The sequence below is a fragment of the Lampris incognitus genome, chromosome 1 (genome assembly GCF_029633865.1).
Source record: "Lampris incognitus isolate fLamInc1 chromosome 1, fLamInc1.hap2, whole genome shotgun sequence".
Taxonomy (NCBI): Eukaryota; Metazoa; Chordata; class Actinopteri; order Lampriformes; family Lampridae; genus Lampris; species Lampris incognitus.
This window is the reverse complement of record NC_079211.1, coordinates 51691960-51709330: the sequence shown is the minus strand read 5'-3', so window position 1 is coordinate 51709330 and position 17371 is coordinate 51691960. Positions and strand designations below refer to the sequence as shown.

General features: G+C 44.6%; 1 protein-coding gene across 1 annotated transcript in view; it reads left to right on the top strand.

Moving 5' to 3' along the window:
• Nucleotides 1–17371, top strand: part of pigg (phosphatidylinositol glycan anchor biosynthesis class G) — a 129728-nt gene that overhangs the window by 78069 nt on the left and 34288 nt on the right. Inside the window, exon 10 of the mRNA XM_056282726.1 lies at nt 3311–3502. Within this exon, the coding sequence (XP_056138701.1) occupies nt 3311–3502 (192 nt within the window). The remainder of the gene's footprint in view (nt 1–3310; nt 3503–17371) is intronic.

Here is a 17371-nt window from a genome sequence, read left to right as displayed (position 1 = left end):
TGCTGGTAAGGTGGGAGATTTGTACAGGGTAAAAGGGATTCTGAATAAGGAAGGCTATCACTCCATTTTGCAACGCCATGCCATACCCAGTGGACAGCGCTTGATTGGAGCCAATTTCATCCTACAACAGGACAATGACCCTAAACACACCTCCAAATTGTGCAAGAACTATTTAGAGCAGAAGCAGGCAGCTGGTATTCTATCGGTAATGGAGTGGCCAGCGCAGTCGCCAGATCTGAACCCCATTGAGCTGTTGTGGGAGCAGCTTGACCGTATGGTACGCAAGAAGTGCCCATCCAACCAATCCAACTTGTGGGAGCTGCTTCTGGAAGCGTGGGGTGCAATTTCTCCAGATTACCTCAACAAATTAACAGCTAGAATGCCAAAGGTCTGCAATGCTGTAATTGCTGCAAATGGAGGATTCTTTGACGAAAGCAAAGTTTGATGTAAAAAAAATCTTATTTCAAATACAAATCATTATTTCTAACCTTGTCAATGTCTTGACTCTATTTTCTATTCATTTCACAACATATGGTGGTGAATAAGTGTGACTTTTCATGGAAAACACAAAATTGTTTGGGTGATCCCAAACTTTTGAACGGTAGTGTATATATATGTCGCCTCACAGCAAGAAGGTCCTGGGTTTGAGCCCCAGGGTTGTCCAACCTTGGGGGTTGTCCCGGGTCATCCTCTGTGTTGAGTTTGCATGTTCTCCCCGTGTCTGCGTGGGTTTCCTCCGTGTGCTCCGGTTTCCTCCCACTGTCCAAAGACATGTAGGTCAGGTGGATCGGCCGTACTAAATTGTCCTTAGGTGTGAATGTGTTGGCCCTGTGCTGGACTGGCAGCCTGTCCAGGGTGTCTCCCCACCTGCCACCCAATGGCTGCTGGGATAGGCTTCAGTATCCCGCAATCCCAATTGGGATAAGCGGCTTGGATAATGGATGGGTGGATGGATATATATATATATATAGCAGCTGATGAGTGCGAGATGCATGAAACAGGCCTGTACTGCAATGTATTAAAATATTTTTTCCTGTATCCGTGTTGATATATATATATGTATATATATGTATATATATGTATATATATATATACACTACCGTTCAAAAGTTTGGGATCACCCAAACAATTTCGTGTTTTCCATGAAAAGTCACACTTATTCACCACCATATGTTGTGAAATGAATAGAAAATAGAGTCAAGACATTGACAAGGTTAGAAATAATGATTTGTATTTGAAATAAGATTTTTTTTACATCAAACTTTGCTTTCGTCAAAGAATCCTCCATTTGCAGCAATTACAGCATTGCAGACCTTTGGCATTCTAGCTGTTAATTTGTTGAGGTAATCTGGAGAAATTGCACCCCACGCTTCCAGAAGCAGCTCCCACAAGTTGGTTTGGTTGGATGGGCACTTCTTTGAGCAGATTGAGTTTCTGGAGCATCACATTTGTGGGGTCAATTAAACGCTCAAAATGGCCAGAAAAAGAGAACTTTCATCTGAAACTCGACAGTCTATTCTTGTTCTTAGAAATGAAGGCTATTCCATGCGAGAAATTGCTAAGAATTTGAAGATTTCCTACACCGGTGTGTACTACTCCCTTCAGAGGACAGCACAAACAGGCTCTAACAGGTACTATTTAATGAAGCTGCCAGTTGGGGACCTGTGAGGCGTCTGTTTCTCAAACTAGAGACTCTAATGTACTTATCTTCTTGCTCAGTTGTGCAACGCGGCCTCCCACTTCTTTTTCTACTCTGGTTAGAGCCTGTTTGTGCTGTCCTCTGAAGGGAGTAGTACACACCGGTGTAGGAAATCTTCAATTTCTTAGCAATTTCTCGCATGGAATAGCCTTCATTTCTAAGAACAAGAATAGACTGTCGAGTTTCAGATGAAAGTTCTCTTTTTCTGGCCATTTTGAGCGTTTAATTGACCCCACAAATGTGATGCTCCAGAAACTCAATCTGCTCAAAGAAGTGCCCATCCAACCAATCCAACTTGTGGGAGCTGCTTCTGGAAGCGTGGGGTGCAATTTCTCCAGATTACCTCAACAAATTAACAGCTAGAATGCCAAAGGTCTGCAATGCTGTAATTGCTGCAAATGGAGGATTCTTTGACGAAAGCAAAGTTTGATGTAAAAAAAATCTTATTTCAAATACAAATCATTATTTCTAACCTTGTCAATGTCTTGACTCTATTTTCTATTCATTTCACAACATATGGTGGTGAATAAGTGTGACTTTTCATGGAAAACACAAAATTGTTTGGGTGATCCCAAACTTTTGAACGGTAGTGTATATACACACACACACACACACACATATATATATATACACATATATATATATATTAAATACTTTTTTTTGTGAACTGACCCTTTAAGTGGTGGAGAGGATGGTAATTTCAGAGTCCCTTACTCCTCCATCTGCAGTACTTCCCAAAAACCTTACTCTTCCGCTATCTTCTATCTTCCTCGACCAGCAGTTTAACACGGGGTTTTGCCTCTCTGATGGATCCTGTGAGGTGGTTTTTCTTTGTGGCACTCAGTACAGGGTAATTTAAGACCGCGTAGTCCCAAATCCAGTGAACAATTGAAGGTTTTTGCCTTTTGGGGGATTAAACTACTGCTGAAGATATTGCTGACTTGGTTTTATCTGATGTCAAACGTCTCTGGGGTTCAAATAAAGAGTGGAATGACGTCCGCAACACAGACATGAACACAGACACAACACTTATTGTGAGTTAATGAATTTTAGCTGATAACTCTATTTGTCCATTATTTTAAACCTCATCAAAGAAGTTTCTGGAGGTGTCCGGGTAGTGTGGCAGTAATTTCCATTGCCTACCAACACGGGGCTCGCCGGTTTGAATCCCCGTGTAACCTCCGGCTTGGTCAGGCATCCCTACAGATACAATTGGCCATGTCTGCGGCTGGGAAGCCGGATGTGGGTATGTGTCCTGGTCGCTGCACTAGCGCCTCCTCTGGTCGGTCGGGGTGCCTGTTCAGGGGGGAGGGGGAACGGGGGGGAATAGCGTGATCCTCCCACGCGCTACGTCCCCCTGGTGAAACTCCTCACTGTCAGGTGAAAAGAAGCAGCTGGCGACTCCACATATATCAGAGGAGGCATGTGGTAGTCTTCAGCCCTCCCCGGATTGGCAGAGGGGGTGGAGCAGTGAGCCGGGGCGGCTCGGAGGAGTCGGGTAATTGACCGGGTACAATTGGGGAGAAAAGGGGGGGGAATCCCCCCCCCAAAAAATACTTTGCAGTGCATAGCAACTACATAAATCTGTGTGTGTCTGTTGTGTCTCCCCAGCTCGGAACACAAGATGGTGCTCTCCCTGCTCGCCACCTTCTCTTTGGTTCTAGTCTACTTCCTCATCCAAAGGCGATGCTCTTGGGTGTCCAAGATTGCCCTAGCCCTTGGACTTTTAGGCGTCTACAGCTACCGGGCAGCAGTTGGCAATGTCTTGTTCCCATGGCAACAACCAAGTCAATACGTTTCCAAGTAAGTTGATGCAAAACCCTTCACTGTGAGTTAATTGACTATACCACATGGCAAATTGCTCTATACTCGACCAAACTCCCCAAACTTAGGGCGTCTGGGTAGCGTAACGGCCTATTCCGTTGCCTACCAACACGGGGCTCACCGGTTCGAATCCCCGTGTTACATCCGGCTTGTTAGGGCATCCCCAAAGACACAATTGGCCGTGTCTGCAGGTGCGAAGTCTGATGTGGGTATATGTCCTGGTTGCTGCACTAACGCCTCCTCTGGTAAGTCGAGACACCTGTTTAGGGGGGAGGGGGAACTGGGGGGAATAGCATGATCCTCCCATGGCTACGTCCCCCTGGCAAAACTCCTCACTGTCAGGTGAAAAGAAGCGGCTGGTGACTCCACATGTATCGTAGGAGGCATGTGGTAGTCTGCAGCCCTCCCTGGATCGGCAGACTGGGTGGAGCAGTGACTGGGATGGCTCAGAAGAGTGGGGTAATTGGCTGGATACAACTGGGGAGAAAAGGGGGGTGGGGATTTTTTTAAAAGAAGAAAGAAAATGGTCACCTCTCTTGGAATTTCATGAGTTAACATACACAGCAGATTCAGTTTTGTCCAGGACTTTTGGACACAAATCCAGTTGATTTATAATTTGACTTTTAGTTTCTGCAGCACAAATCAACACAAACGTTGCACTAATGAATGATAATCTTTTTATTCATGTCCTGATTACGGGTGGCACGGTGGTGCAGTGGTTAGCATGGTCGCCTCACAGCAAGAAGGTCCTGGGTTTGAACCACGGGGTAGTCCAGCCTTGGTGGATCATCCCAGGTCATCCTCTGTGTGGAGTTTGCGTGTTCTCCCCGTGTCTGCGTGGTTTTCCTCCGAGTGCTCCGGTTTCCTCCCACAGTCCAAAGACATGTAGGTCAGGTGAATCAGCCGTACTAAATTGCCCCTAGGTATGAATGTGTGTGTGTCTGTGTGTGTGTGTGTGTGTGTGTGTGTGTGTGTGTGTGTGTGTGTGTGTGTGTGTGTGTGTGTGTGTGTGTTGGCCCAGTGATGGCCTGGCGGCCTGTCTAGAGTGTCTCCGCCTGCTGCCCAATGACTGCTGGGATAGGCTCCAGCATCCCTGCGACCCTGAGAGCAGGATAACGGTTTAGATAATGGATGGATGGATGGATTGTTTCCCTTCTTTCCTTGCTTTTGTCATTGCATCCCCGAGTTTACCTCTTACAAGTGTTTTTGTGCCTCGGTCACCAATATAATTTCATAAACATTCACAAAACACTAGAACAATACATGTCAAAAAAAGATTTATTTTGTGCACAACCTGACTCGGCACGGGCTAGTGATTTGGAAAACATTAGTAAACCAAAAACTAGAAAATAATGATATCATTTGCATAAGGGTGTCGTTAAGAATCCTATCAAAGTGCTGCCTTTGTGTTTCTGGGACAAATCATGCTTCATTCAACTGATAAATGGAAAAGGCATTGAATCGTATACCTTAAAAGGTATAGGTATTTTGCCCACCAAGCTTCTTCACTTACCCATGTGTCTTATTTTATGACAGTAGTATTTATCCATGTGCTATGGAGGGCCATGTGTATGCAGGTTTTCTGTAGAACCCAAGACTGTACTTTCAGATTTCATTGATAAACACACCTTCAACCAGACAGGGTACTAATTAGCGAAGCTAGTAGGTGTAGTGTGCAGAAAGTGTGCAGAAAACCTGAATACACATGCCTGTCTCTGGGAAATTGTTAAATATCACTGTTTAATGAGATGTAAAGATTGCAGGGCAGTTTTACCTCTGTGTTTAGCTTTCTACAGACTGTGCGATTTTAGCAATCCTATAAGTTTATTGCAAGCCACACTGTGTGATATGGATCTAATAAACTTGGGTACGACATCAAGTGTCATGTATGTAGACTGTACGATAACACCTACCGATTCCATAAAAACGTCATCAGCGTCCGTTCCGCATCAGCACACGTAATCAATCTACGCCGCTGGCAGAGCAACATGATGCCAAGCAGGACTCGAGTCCTTTCAACAGTCGCCGCAGCTCGTTTTGTTGCTCCTCTTGTTATTAGGGTCAAGGTTTTTCTTGCAAAAAAATTTTTTTGCCGCCCCCCCAAAGAGGTTTTAGCCAGCGCCAAAGGAAAATCACCAGCGCCAAAACAGAGAGGAGTGTGTCCATTTTGGGAACCTCAGAATTGCATCTCTGCTCTTCGTAGACGATGTGATTTTGTTGGCTTTATTAGAACGTGACCTCCAGCGCGCACTGGGGTTGTTTGCAGCTGAGTGTGAAATGGCTGGGATGAGAGTCAGCACCTCCAAGTCTGAGGCCATGGTTCTCTACCGGAAAATGGTGGATTGCTCCCTCCTGTTTGGGGATGAGTTGTTGCCTCAAGTGAAGGAGTTTAAGTATCTCGGGGTCTTGTTCACGAGTGAGGGTAGAATGGAGTGGGAGATTGACAGGCTGATTTGTGCAGCATCAGCAGTAATGCGGACCTTGTACCGGACCATTGTGGTGAAGAGTGAGCTGAGCTGGAAGGCAAAGCTCTCAATTTACCAGTCAGTCTTCGTTCTAACCCTCACCTATGATCATGAGCGTTGGGTAGTGGATACAAGAGCTGGAATGAGTTTCCTCCATAGGGTGTCTGGGCTCAGCCTTAGAGATAGGGTGAGGAGCTCGGACATCCGGAGGGAGCTCAGAGTAGAGCCATTCCTCTGCATCGAAAGGAGCCAGTTGAGGTAGTTCGGGCATCTGATTAGGATGCCGCCTGGGTGCCTTCCTTGGAGGTTTTCCAGGCATATCCAACTGGGAGGAGACCCCAGGGTAGACACAGAACTTGCTGGAGGGACTATGTGTCCAATCTGGCCTGGGAATGCCTTGGGATCCCCCAGGAGGAGCTGGAGGGCATTGCTGAGGAGAGGGACATCTGAAGTGCCCTACTTAACTTGCTGCCACCGCGAACCGACCCTGGAGAAGCAGCTGATGATGACATGAAGTGAGACCCAGTGGCAGTGTGGATGGCCCTGCAATACATCACAAACTATAGAAGACCATCCCCCCATGCCGAGGTAAACAAAGACCTGGCTGACGACCTGAGTGTCTTCAACTGCAGGTTTGAGAGAGACAAATTCACACCTCTGACCCACTCCAGCCCAATGACAACAGCCCCCATCACACCTCTGGTAACTCCTCTACTCTCTCCCCTGATACTCAGGCTGCACTCAAGATACATGTAGAGAATGTGAGCCAGCTTTTCCAGAGACAGAAGACCAGGAAAGCACCGGGACCAGACGGTGTCTTCCCATCCTGTCTTAAAGCCTGTGCTGACCAACTGGCTCCAATCCTCACACAGATCACTGGTGCTGTTGGTGGTCCCCTCCTGCTTCAAACGCTCCATCATCATCCTGGTCGCAAAGAAACCCTCCATCACAGGACTGAATGACTACAGGCCTGTCGCTCTGACATCTGTGGTCATGAAGACCTTTGAATGACTGGTGTTGGCCCACCTGAAGAATGTCACAGCCCCTGCAGTTTGCCTACTGAGCAGACAGGTCAGTGGATGATCCAGTTAACATAGGACTGTACTACATCCTGCAACACCTTAACTGCCCAGCAACATATGCAAGGATCCTGTTTGTAGACTTCAGCTTCAGCTTCATTCCAGAAATGCTCTCCTCCAAATTCTCCTAGCTCACTGTATCCCCCGCCATCTGTCAGTGGATAACCAGCTTCCTGACAGGCAGGAAACAGCAAGTGAGGCTGTGGGAAGTCACTTCTGGTATATGGACAGTCAGCGCTGGTGCCCCCCATGGATGTGTTATCGCCCCACTGCTCTTCTCACTCTACACCAATGACTGCACCTCCAAGGACCCAGCTGTTAAACTACTGAACTTTTCAGATGACACTACGGTCATCGCACTCATCCAGGATGGCGGCGAATCTGCATATCAGCGGGAGGTTGAGTGGCTGGTGCTCTGATGTAGTCAGAACAACCTGTAGATGAACATGCTCAAGACTGTGGAGATGACAGTGGACTTTAGGAGACACCCCTCAACACTGCTCCCCCTCACAATATCCAGCAGGCCTGTGTCAGTTGTGGAGACCTTCAAGTTTCTGAGAACTACCATTTCACCTGAAGTGAGAGACCAACATCAACTCCATTCTTAAAAAGGCCCAGCAAAGGATGTTCTTTCTGCAGTAATTGAGTAAATTTGGTTTGTCACAGGAGCTGTTGAGCCAGTTCTTCACCGCAGTCATTGAATCTGTCCTGTGCAAAGTATGTAGTTGTGTGGTGGATGGTAGGTGAATATATAGTGTATACTTCTGGTATATAAGACAATATAGTGTCATATAGCAGGAGTATATAGCAGTATACATGGGCATGGTGGAGTTGTGGTATGGTATATGGTATAGTGTATGGATGATATAGTATATAAGCAATATGGTATAATATATGGGCATAGGTTGTTGATTACTCAACCATAACACAACTCTGTATATAGTAGCGACATATCTGTTGTGCATACATGCTTGCCTCCAATGTCCTGTTCCGTTTATTTCTTCTGTTTTTTTCCTATTTTTTCTTTTTTGCTGTTTGTTTTCATTTTTTTTCTTTTTCTTTTTTATGTGAGTGATGTGTGCAAGTGCTAGAAGCTGCTGTATGCTGGAGTCAAATTCCTCGTGTGCTTAGGCACCCTTGGCCAATAAAGTTGAATTTGATTCTGATAACATTAGTCCATGGGCCAGACGATATTTTGGTACACTCAAGGTGGCAAAACTTACTTATAATTTTTGAAAGGATCCATGTCTGTAAATGATATTTTGGTATGATAACCATTCCTGAGTGGCAGCTGTATCACAGTTATCAGCTCATGAAGTTAACCACCCGCTAAACTAAATTTCATTTTAGACGCTGGTGCATATCCTGGTTTAGCCTCATGGTCAGGACATTTTTCAATGTTCTATAATATTGTCTTTGGTATCATTTTAAAGGGGACCTTCTTAGCTTTCATTCAAGCCCTGTTGTGGATATTTCTCACAAATATAGAGGTCACTTGAGCTCTTCAACCCGTCAATAACACACATCTTTCTGCAATTTTCGCCTAAACTATATACTTTCTTTTAGCCCTGTGGCATCTAGGAATATCAGGGACACAAAACACAAAAACTGGAATACTCACAGGACTGTAAAGATTCAGAAAATGTATAATATACCCATACTATTTCATTGTGTGAGGTGACTGTGAGCCTTAAATGAGAACTAGACCAAAGCCAGTTAGGTCACAAACTGGTCTCTATACATTTGTTTAAATACACAATCAAAATACATGATAAAAAGGAATACCATAGTGAGGTAATGAACTATTTTAATATTTTAAACAACATTGACATTTACATATACTTAGTCAATGATACATGTAATCCCATATCATTAGTGGGTATATGTAATGGTAATGGGTAGGGTAATGGGTATATGTGAATATGGTTACATTATTGTTATCAAGCTCTGGGTAACCAAGTCCAGAATCAACATCCTGTGCATCAATAGACTACTACCACAGTAATACCATCAGAATCATCACACTGTCATTCATCAAACTGCTCGTTTCTCTCATCATCTGACTCCCCAAGTTCAAAGTCCAGTTCTGGACCATCCTGCTGTTTTTGGTTACTGCAGGTCTGTAACCTGCACATGTCTGTGCATGGAAGTCCATTTGACAGGCACATGCAGCTTGGCATTTTGCATGAATGCACACACTTGCATGTTAGCATTTCCAAGACCACATCTGGTGCAGGTGGGGAGCGCATCCAGTAAATGGCCAGCTTGCCTTCATCGTCTGTCCATCCATACTCAGTAGGGCTTGGCACCACAGGGTTAGCCTGCAGACAGCACTTCCATATTGCTGCCTGATAGTTGGCTCGTTGAACATGCATAAAGAGACAGTCTCTACATGGTGGCAGCTGGCTGGACTCAACCTCTCCCCTTTTGGTGCAGAAGAGCTGGTAACGCAGTTTGTTCACCTCAGCAGTGCTGCTATTAGCAACATACATCCGACAGGTGAACTGCTCAATTTTCTGGAACAGCTCATCACTCACATTCCATGTCTGTCCCAGTTGACTAAAAGTCTCTTGGCAGGAAGCGTGCTTTCTCACTATCTTCAGGGCATTTAGCTTCCCTCGACCAGTGAATGCACTGACAGTGTCGCAGCCTGTGAAGGCATGTAAGCCAATTAGGCTGTCACAGATGCTGTCTCCAAGTGAACTTGCCAGTTTGGTGATGTCGACAAACCGTGTGCGGTTCTGAGTCCCACACTTCTGGTAGATGGGACAGGTGATGTCCTTCTGGAAGCCAAGACAAAGCACCATGACATCAGTATCCTCAGCTGTGATGATAACTGACTTTGAGCCCGCATTTGCTGCATGCAATGCATGCAGGAGCAGACGGGTGTCAGCTTCTTCATGTGTGGAGTGCAGTTCTGCTGCTTCCTCACACCCATCTTCTGTCAACTTGTAGCAGGTTTCCTCACAGGTCATGTACAACACCTTGCCATGCAGCATAGCTCTGTATCGTGGGAGTTTCCACTCTTCCACCAGAAACTTGATGAGACTGGTCTTGTTGGAGGAACTGCACAGAAATTTTCTCCACTGCTGGACGTGGTGTCCCCCTGCAAGATTCTTGTACTGGAGAGTGATGTCTCCACCCCGGTTCAGTCGTTCAGCATCTTTGATCGAAGTCTGGTGATAGACATCAAAAACAACATCAATCCTCCCACTCTGTGCTCCCTCATGGAGGACCTGGGTCAAGGCTGACTCTGCCACCTGTGCAAAGGTTTTGTTGTTGCCATTCATTTTTTGGACCAGGCTCATCCCATCAATGATGGAAGTAGATGGGATTGGGATGTCTTCTGCAGGAGATACATTCTCTTCAAGCTCTCGGGCAAGTGCAGCCTTGTTTGTTTTTCGTAAGGACCCATCAGCATTTGCCAGTGCCCATGGTAGTGGGCCCAATGGGTAGGCAAGGACATCCTTCAGATTCACCTTCCTGCTTTCAGCCACCAGGATCATGTGACTGAAAAGGTTTCTATCTGCCTTCAGAACCACATCCTGTGCTTTCTTTCCATGAGCTTGTTTTGTGCTGACATTGGAGAATGTTTTCAGACTTTGCTTGGTCATCTTGTCGTGGAATTTCACAGGTGGTGGGTCTGCATCTAACCTTGTTTGCTGGAATGCTTGGTAGGCCTCTTCTCCTTTCTCAAGAGCTCTCAAGAGATCTATGGTCACATCAGGTGGAGCCATGTTGCCAGTGGAGAGGCTAACCAAATCAATCTCATCAGGGGACATAGGATTGAGCCAGTTATTCTCCATAAGGTCCATGAGAGACTGGACATCTGCTTCATCTCTCTTGATCCTTGGACTCTGTAGATCTGGATGAGACCATTTGCACCTGCCTTGACCTGTCAGGTCTCTCAGCTGTCTGAGGTACATGCTTCTATACTCAGCTGTGAGATAATATTTGGTCACAGCTCCTGGCTTCAAGCTGAATCCCTTTGTCCCTCCAGCTGTTTGGGTGTCTTTGTTCACTGTTTCTTCTATAGCTTGGTCAACAGGGATTCGGCCAAAGGGATTGGTGGAGCCCAGTTGGACTGAGAAGCCTCCTTCCATGAATTCTGTGTACACATCTGGGTGTGTGATGGGCAGCTCAGACATCTGGGCGTAGTAGTAGGGGAGGTAGCGTGCATAATTCATCCTGTCATAAGCAAAGCACCATGGGATCGTTGCTCGAATGCTAGCCAAGTGTAGCATCCAGTCTCCCTCTCTGGATGCTCGGATGAGCCCCAACAAGATTTCAACCATGTCCAAATAGGACATCCAGAAGTTCGAGAGGCTGCCGTTTCCACCTCTAAGGAACTCACGGTAGACTTCAAATAGATCCATGATGCGTGTACAAGAGCTGTTCTCGAGGACCTCCTTCAAAGCATGTTGTGAGACTTCTTTCCCAAGGCTGTCAATGGTCTTCAGTGTCTCATTCAGGTGAACCATGTCATTCCTGTGAGTTTCTTCCAACCAGGACAGGAAACCATTCAAGGTCAGTCGCATGAGAGCCTCATACAGGAGCTTGTGTAGTCGCACTGCCCTGTTGTACTTGCGGCCATCCATAACACCAGCAATTGAGCCTTCTGCAATCATGCCAGACTCAATGCAGAGGTCTTTGAGTCCAGCATCTTGGAAACGCTTTCCTATTATTGCCAGCAGTGTGCAGATGGTGTGGAATACCCCAAGCCTAACGATGATATCATGGAACTTGTCATGGTGTTTCCATGTGATCTCGACTGCCTTCGCATACAGGGCTTGGTCAAAGACACAGACAATCTTCCTCAGGCCTAAGCACTGCATGATGCTCAGTGACTGGTTAAGCACCTCGTTGACAGTAGACATTTGTGTCGCTGGAGCATTGATGGTAGGCAGATAGCCTATATTGTCGGGGATGACCGTCATCTCTACTCGAGTCAGGATGTTGAAGCCTGTCCAGCTGCTGACTAACTGTTCTTCTTGTTGTGACATGCGTGCTAGGACCCAAAGAAGGTTTTTCTCTCTGGCAAGCTTAGTATTGGCTGCAGTATCGGCATCTGACTTTTTGCTTTGTGGTGGCCCTACCCGTTGTCCAGCATTGTAAGTTGGTAACATTGGTGGGGGTCCATCAATGCTTCTCTTCTTTGTTTTGGGAACAGTGGGCATGGGTTGGACAGGAAGTGGGTTGACTGGCTTTGCTTGCACAGCAATCCCATTGACTCTGTGAGATGTTCCCTCACCACTGACAGTTTCTTCAAGACGGTCGATATTGTCCCAGGCTAAAGTTGTGAATATGCCAGGATGGATGTTAGCTGGAAGGGCAATGCCACTCCCTGATGATGAGAGTTTCTGGAGACACAGGGCAGTGTTGATCTCTTCCATCTGTGAATAGGACACACTGTGACCAAGTCGGTTGAGGATGTTTATCAACTCTACATTTCCTGTCAACGATTTGACACTGAATGGCAGAACAATGTGCTTGGAAGGCTTGGTATTTCCACATGTCACTGCATATACTATGTCATGGCCAAATGACTGCAGAAGGCACTGCACTCTCTGGGATGCATGATCAGGATCATTTGAGCCTGTGAGTAGAGAGTACAGGAAGATAATGAGCAACTCTGGAATGGTAGGACATTCTGCTTCTGGTTTGACTTCAGGCGGCCAGGCTTGAGGAACATCTTGACTTTTAATGTCTGCTCTCAATTTGATGGCTGCTTTGGCTATAACATCTTGTGCACTGACACTTTTCAGGGTCTGCAGCTCCCTTTTGAGAGACTGATTTTCTTTGGCAAGTTCCCTCATGGACAAGTTATCGGGATAGAGGAGGAATTTTCCTTTCTCATCAGGGAACATCTGCAAGGCTCCAGCAAACTCACTCTCCAGGTTTCGCCTTATGTGCTTCTTGGTTGATTCCTTGACTTGGGCAATGCCTTGGGAGTTCATTGAAGCTACCAGTCTAGAAGAGAGATCAGTCATTGTCATCACTTGAGGATTGCCAAAAAGCTCCATCCTGATGAAGAGGAACAGCTCATTGTATGCCTTATTCACAGCAGCTTCATACTGGGCTGCAGCATCATCATCTTCATTGCTGGCAACCTCTCCTTTGGAAACCTCTTCTTTGGTGTAAAGTCTATAGCATGACCTGTGGTAGTGCCCTTCAGCTGCTACAAGGTCTCTACTCACAATGGCAAGGATTCTGCTGTCCCTTTTCTTTGTGGCTGCACTCCTGATCTTTGCATCAGCTCGCAGTTCTCGACACTGCACCAGTACTTCTCTCGTATTCTGTCTCTTGGAATATTTGCTGTTTTTCTGACAAAATATGCACTCTGCATCATAAGTCCTAGATGTACTTGGAGCATGTCGAGCTACTCTCTTAGATTGTTTCTCTTCAGCAGAGACACAACTTTTCTTTTCTTTTGCAAGGAGGCCATCAAGAATTTGCTTCATAGTGAAGATACTGCGACACTTTCTGTGGTAGTAGATTGCTGGAATCTGTCCCTCAGGAATGTCTTTTGCCAGTTTCAAAACTGGTGCATGATTTCGTATCTGAGCAACCCTGAGCAGAGTTCTCCATGAGTCGACACTTTGTAGTGAAACCAGCTTATCTGTATCATCAGAACAGTGGATAATGCACTCCACCCGTGGGCGCTTTGGTATTGAGTAAAAACTTGCTTGTTCACCAGTGGCCATATTCAGTCAGTTTTCACCTGCCACATACAAACAAATACATGTAACTTAGGTGTATGAACACTACTAAAACAAAGTTTACTTTGCTTCACCAGCGTCATATTACCATTATTTATCTTACATAGCCACAAATAGATACATTACCTAGTTGCTATGCAACAGCTGTATTTTGTCCACATGAGGCCGCTTAAATCAACACAAGATGAAAGTTCCTCGTAGCCACTTTAACTAATCATATTAACATATACATTAAAAGAACATGCTAATATTATGGGAAATTAGCTTACAATCTTCTCCAGAGTGAGACAAGAAGATAGATACCAGTTTCCTCTATATGTGTTTAGTAGAAAGCTATCTGGCTGCACGTTAGCCTAGCTTAGCACAATGAATGGAAGTACACAGTACTGGTTATCCTTGGTTGTTGGCCAACTAAGAACTGTCCCAGAGTTTAAGCTAGGCTAATCAGTACCAGGGGTGTTGAAATGCTATATTTGTAAAAATCTGGGCAAATACACAATCGTGAGAGGCACAGAAACAGGTTTCCTGAAAGAAAAATGAAATAGCTGCTCATTTGGAAAGGTTATCATGTATTATTTTACTTCTGTTAGTGTACCAAATAAAATGGCACCAGTGAAGTTGTGTCACCTTGGGTGATATCGATATCTGGTCTGACCCATGGACTAACTGGCTTTGGTCTAGTTAGTTTCTTAGTAATAATGCCCTTCTAATTTAAGGTTCACAATCACCTCACACAATGAAATAGTATGGGTATATTATACATTTCCTGAATCTTTACAGTCCTGTGAGTATTCCAGTTTTTGTGTTTTGTGTCCCTGATATTCCTAGATGCCACAGGGCTAAAAGAAAGTATATAGTTTAGGCGAACATTGCAGAAAGATGTGTGTTATTGACGGGTTGAAGAGCTCAAGTGACCTCTATATTTGTGAGAAATATCCACAACAGGGCTTGAATGAAAGCTAAGAAGGCCCCCTTTAAAATGATACCAAAGACAATATTATAGAACATTGAAAAATGTCCTGACCATGAGGCTAAACCAGGATATGCACCAGCGTCTAAAATGCAATTTACTTTAGGGGGTGGTTAACTTCATGAGCTGATAGCTGTGATACAGCTGCCACTCAGGAATGGTTATCATACCAAAATATCATCTACAGACATGGATCCTTTCAAAAATTATAAGTAAGTTTTGCCACCTTGAGTGTACCGAAATAGGAAATTTTGGGCTCTGGCCCATGGACTACATGCTACCTTATGAAAACCCTGATAACTTTGTGAAAGCACACACAGAGGTGTATTATTCACAGCTTGATTAATTATTTCAACCCTTCCAAATGACTGAAACAAAAATATATGTTTAGATAATGAAGAGCCAGATGTTCCACCACTGGTAGGATGGAGCACATTAAAGGCATCTCTTGCATTATCCAGGTTAACGGGGGGGGGGCCGTGCCTATAGTCCCCGGGTCCTATAGGACCCTTTCGGAAAAAAAGGGTCCCATATTCCCTGTTTTCCACCTAAAAAGGTCCTATAATCCCTGTTGCAATAGACACCGGGGAACATAGGACCCTCTTTTGGAAAAAGGGTCCTATATTCCCCGCTGTTTCCAGGGGAACATAGGACCTTTTTCCAAATAAAGGGTCCTATATTCCCCGCTATTGCCAATCGAGGAACAAACCAGGGAACTTAGAACCCTTTTTGCAAATTATTTCCTTAACGGGTCCAAAATAATAAAAACCTGGGTCATGGCTGAGTTGTAGGCTACGACAATCTATTCCTCCGCTGATTAAATTAGGCCGTATTACCATTGTTGGCTGTTGTATATCGCAGGCCACCTTGAGTGCGTATCCAAATTCGGCCTATAGATGAGGCTGTAATTTGCTTTATTGTTATTTCTTACCAATATTTACTGCAGTAGGCCTAGTTAGTTGGCTCTCCGGCTCAGCATGGACAGTCGGCAATCAACGCAAGTTTGTCTTGCAGTAGGCTCGCCTACCAGTATAACCTAGCCATTTCCACCTTCGCTCAAAGTTCAGTTTGCACAGCACTGGACACTTCAGCCACTTTCTTGTTACTTTGCAGTTCGTTTTCCATATTAAATCACTTGGCAGACTTTCTTTCAAAAAGACTTTAATGATGAACTTTTTAGGCAGAGAACTTAGACCAGGACTTGAAATTTAGGACCAGCACAAAGTATCCATCAACGGGGGCCGCCTACCTTACACAATAGGCTAATTGCCTAATAATAATAATATGTGCTTCTCAAAAAACTAAAGGCTTGTGGAGGTGCTAAACCAAAAACATGAATCAAAGACGAACATCAAAGGATGTAAGGTAACACTCACCAAATGGTAAAAAAATAACAGAGGCAGTCCTCTATTTCACCATTTTATTGTCTGGCATCAGTCATTAAGGTCTCTGAAGAAGACCACCCGGCCAAGTTAATGACTGATGCCAAACAATGAAATGGTAAAATAGAGAATTGTGTCTTTTTTTTCATTTGATGAGTGCTACCTTACATCCTTTGATGTTCTTCTTTAATAATAATAATAATAATAATAATAATAGTAATAGTAATAGTAATAATATCAATAATAATAATAAGAAATAATACATAATAATAATAATAACAGCCTAATAATAATAATGATAATAATAATAATAGCCTAATTATAAAAGAGGCCTAATAACAAATAACAATTACAGGCATAATACTATCAATAGTAATGCTGATAATAGGCTATTAATAACAAAATGCTTCTAGTAAAAGCTTGGCTGAAAAAGGGTTGGTCTATGGCAGAAGCCCCCCAGAAAAGGCATGGTCTAAAACAAAAATCTCCAAGGCCTAACTAGGCTAACGTTAAGGCTTTTTTCTTCTTCAAAAAATCAAAATGAGTAGTCCTAGTCCATTAGGCTACTCAACAAAGAGGGGCTAAAACCCTGGATTTGACATTGCCGACGCTGCAGGACCCTTTGCGCATTATAGATCCTTCTGATTGGGACTGTTGGCTCCCTCGCAACTTCTGCAACCACCCCCTGTCGGAATTCTGAACAGTGCACCATTTCTCCGTCAGGGGGATGCACGTGTTCCCCAACATCGTGCACAATAATGTTAGCATCCACATCCTCCACTTCAAATCTATTTGTGATCAGTGGCACTCTACAGTTCCACCTCCAGCACCTCCATCTAATGGTGTCTTGATTGGTGCGGTGCTTCTGATATCTGAAGTTCTCATGTACCAACACTTTGCCCCCTCGATCACCATCCATAACTATCGCCATTGTTTGTCTTCTTGTAGGCTAGTAAGCACATGACAGTGAGTCCACGAGTTATCACCGATAACAACCGATTGTTGCAAATTGTTGCAAGTTGGCGGGCGGTTTAGACATTGGTGAATTTTGATCATGTGGTTTAGAACGCCAGGAAACTTGCGTGCAGATGACCACACATCCACGACAAGTCTTAAATATTTCCAAACTCGAAATCATGTGTGCATTTGGCTATTTATAAATTATTTTTCGAGCAATATGTGTTTTGTGATTCAGCTTTAGCGTTGTTGATTAGCCTTTCAGTCATATTTTGT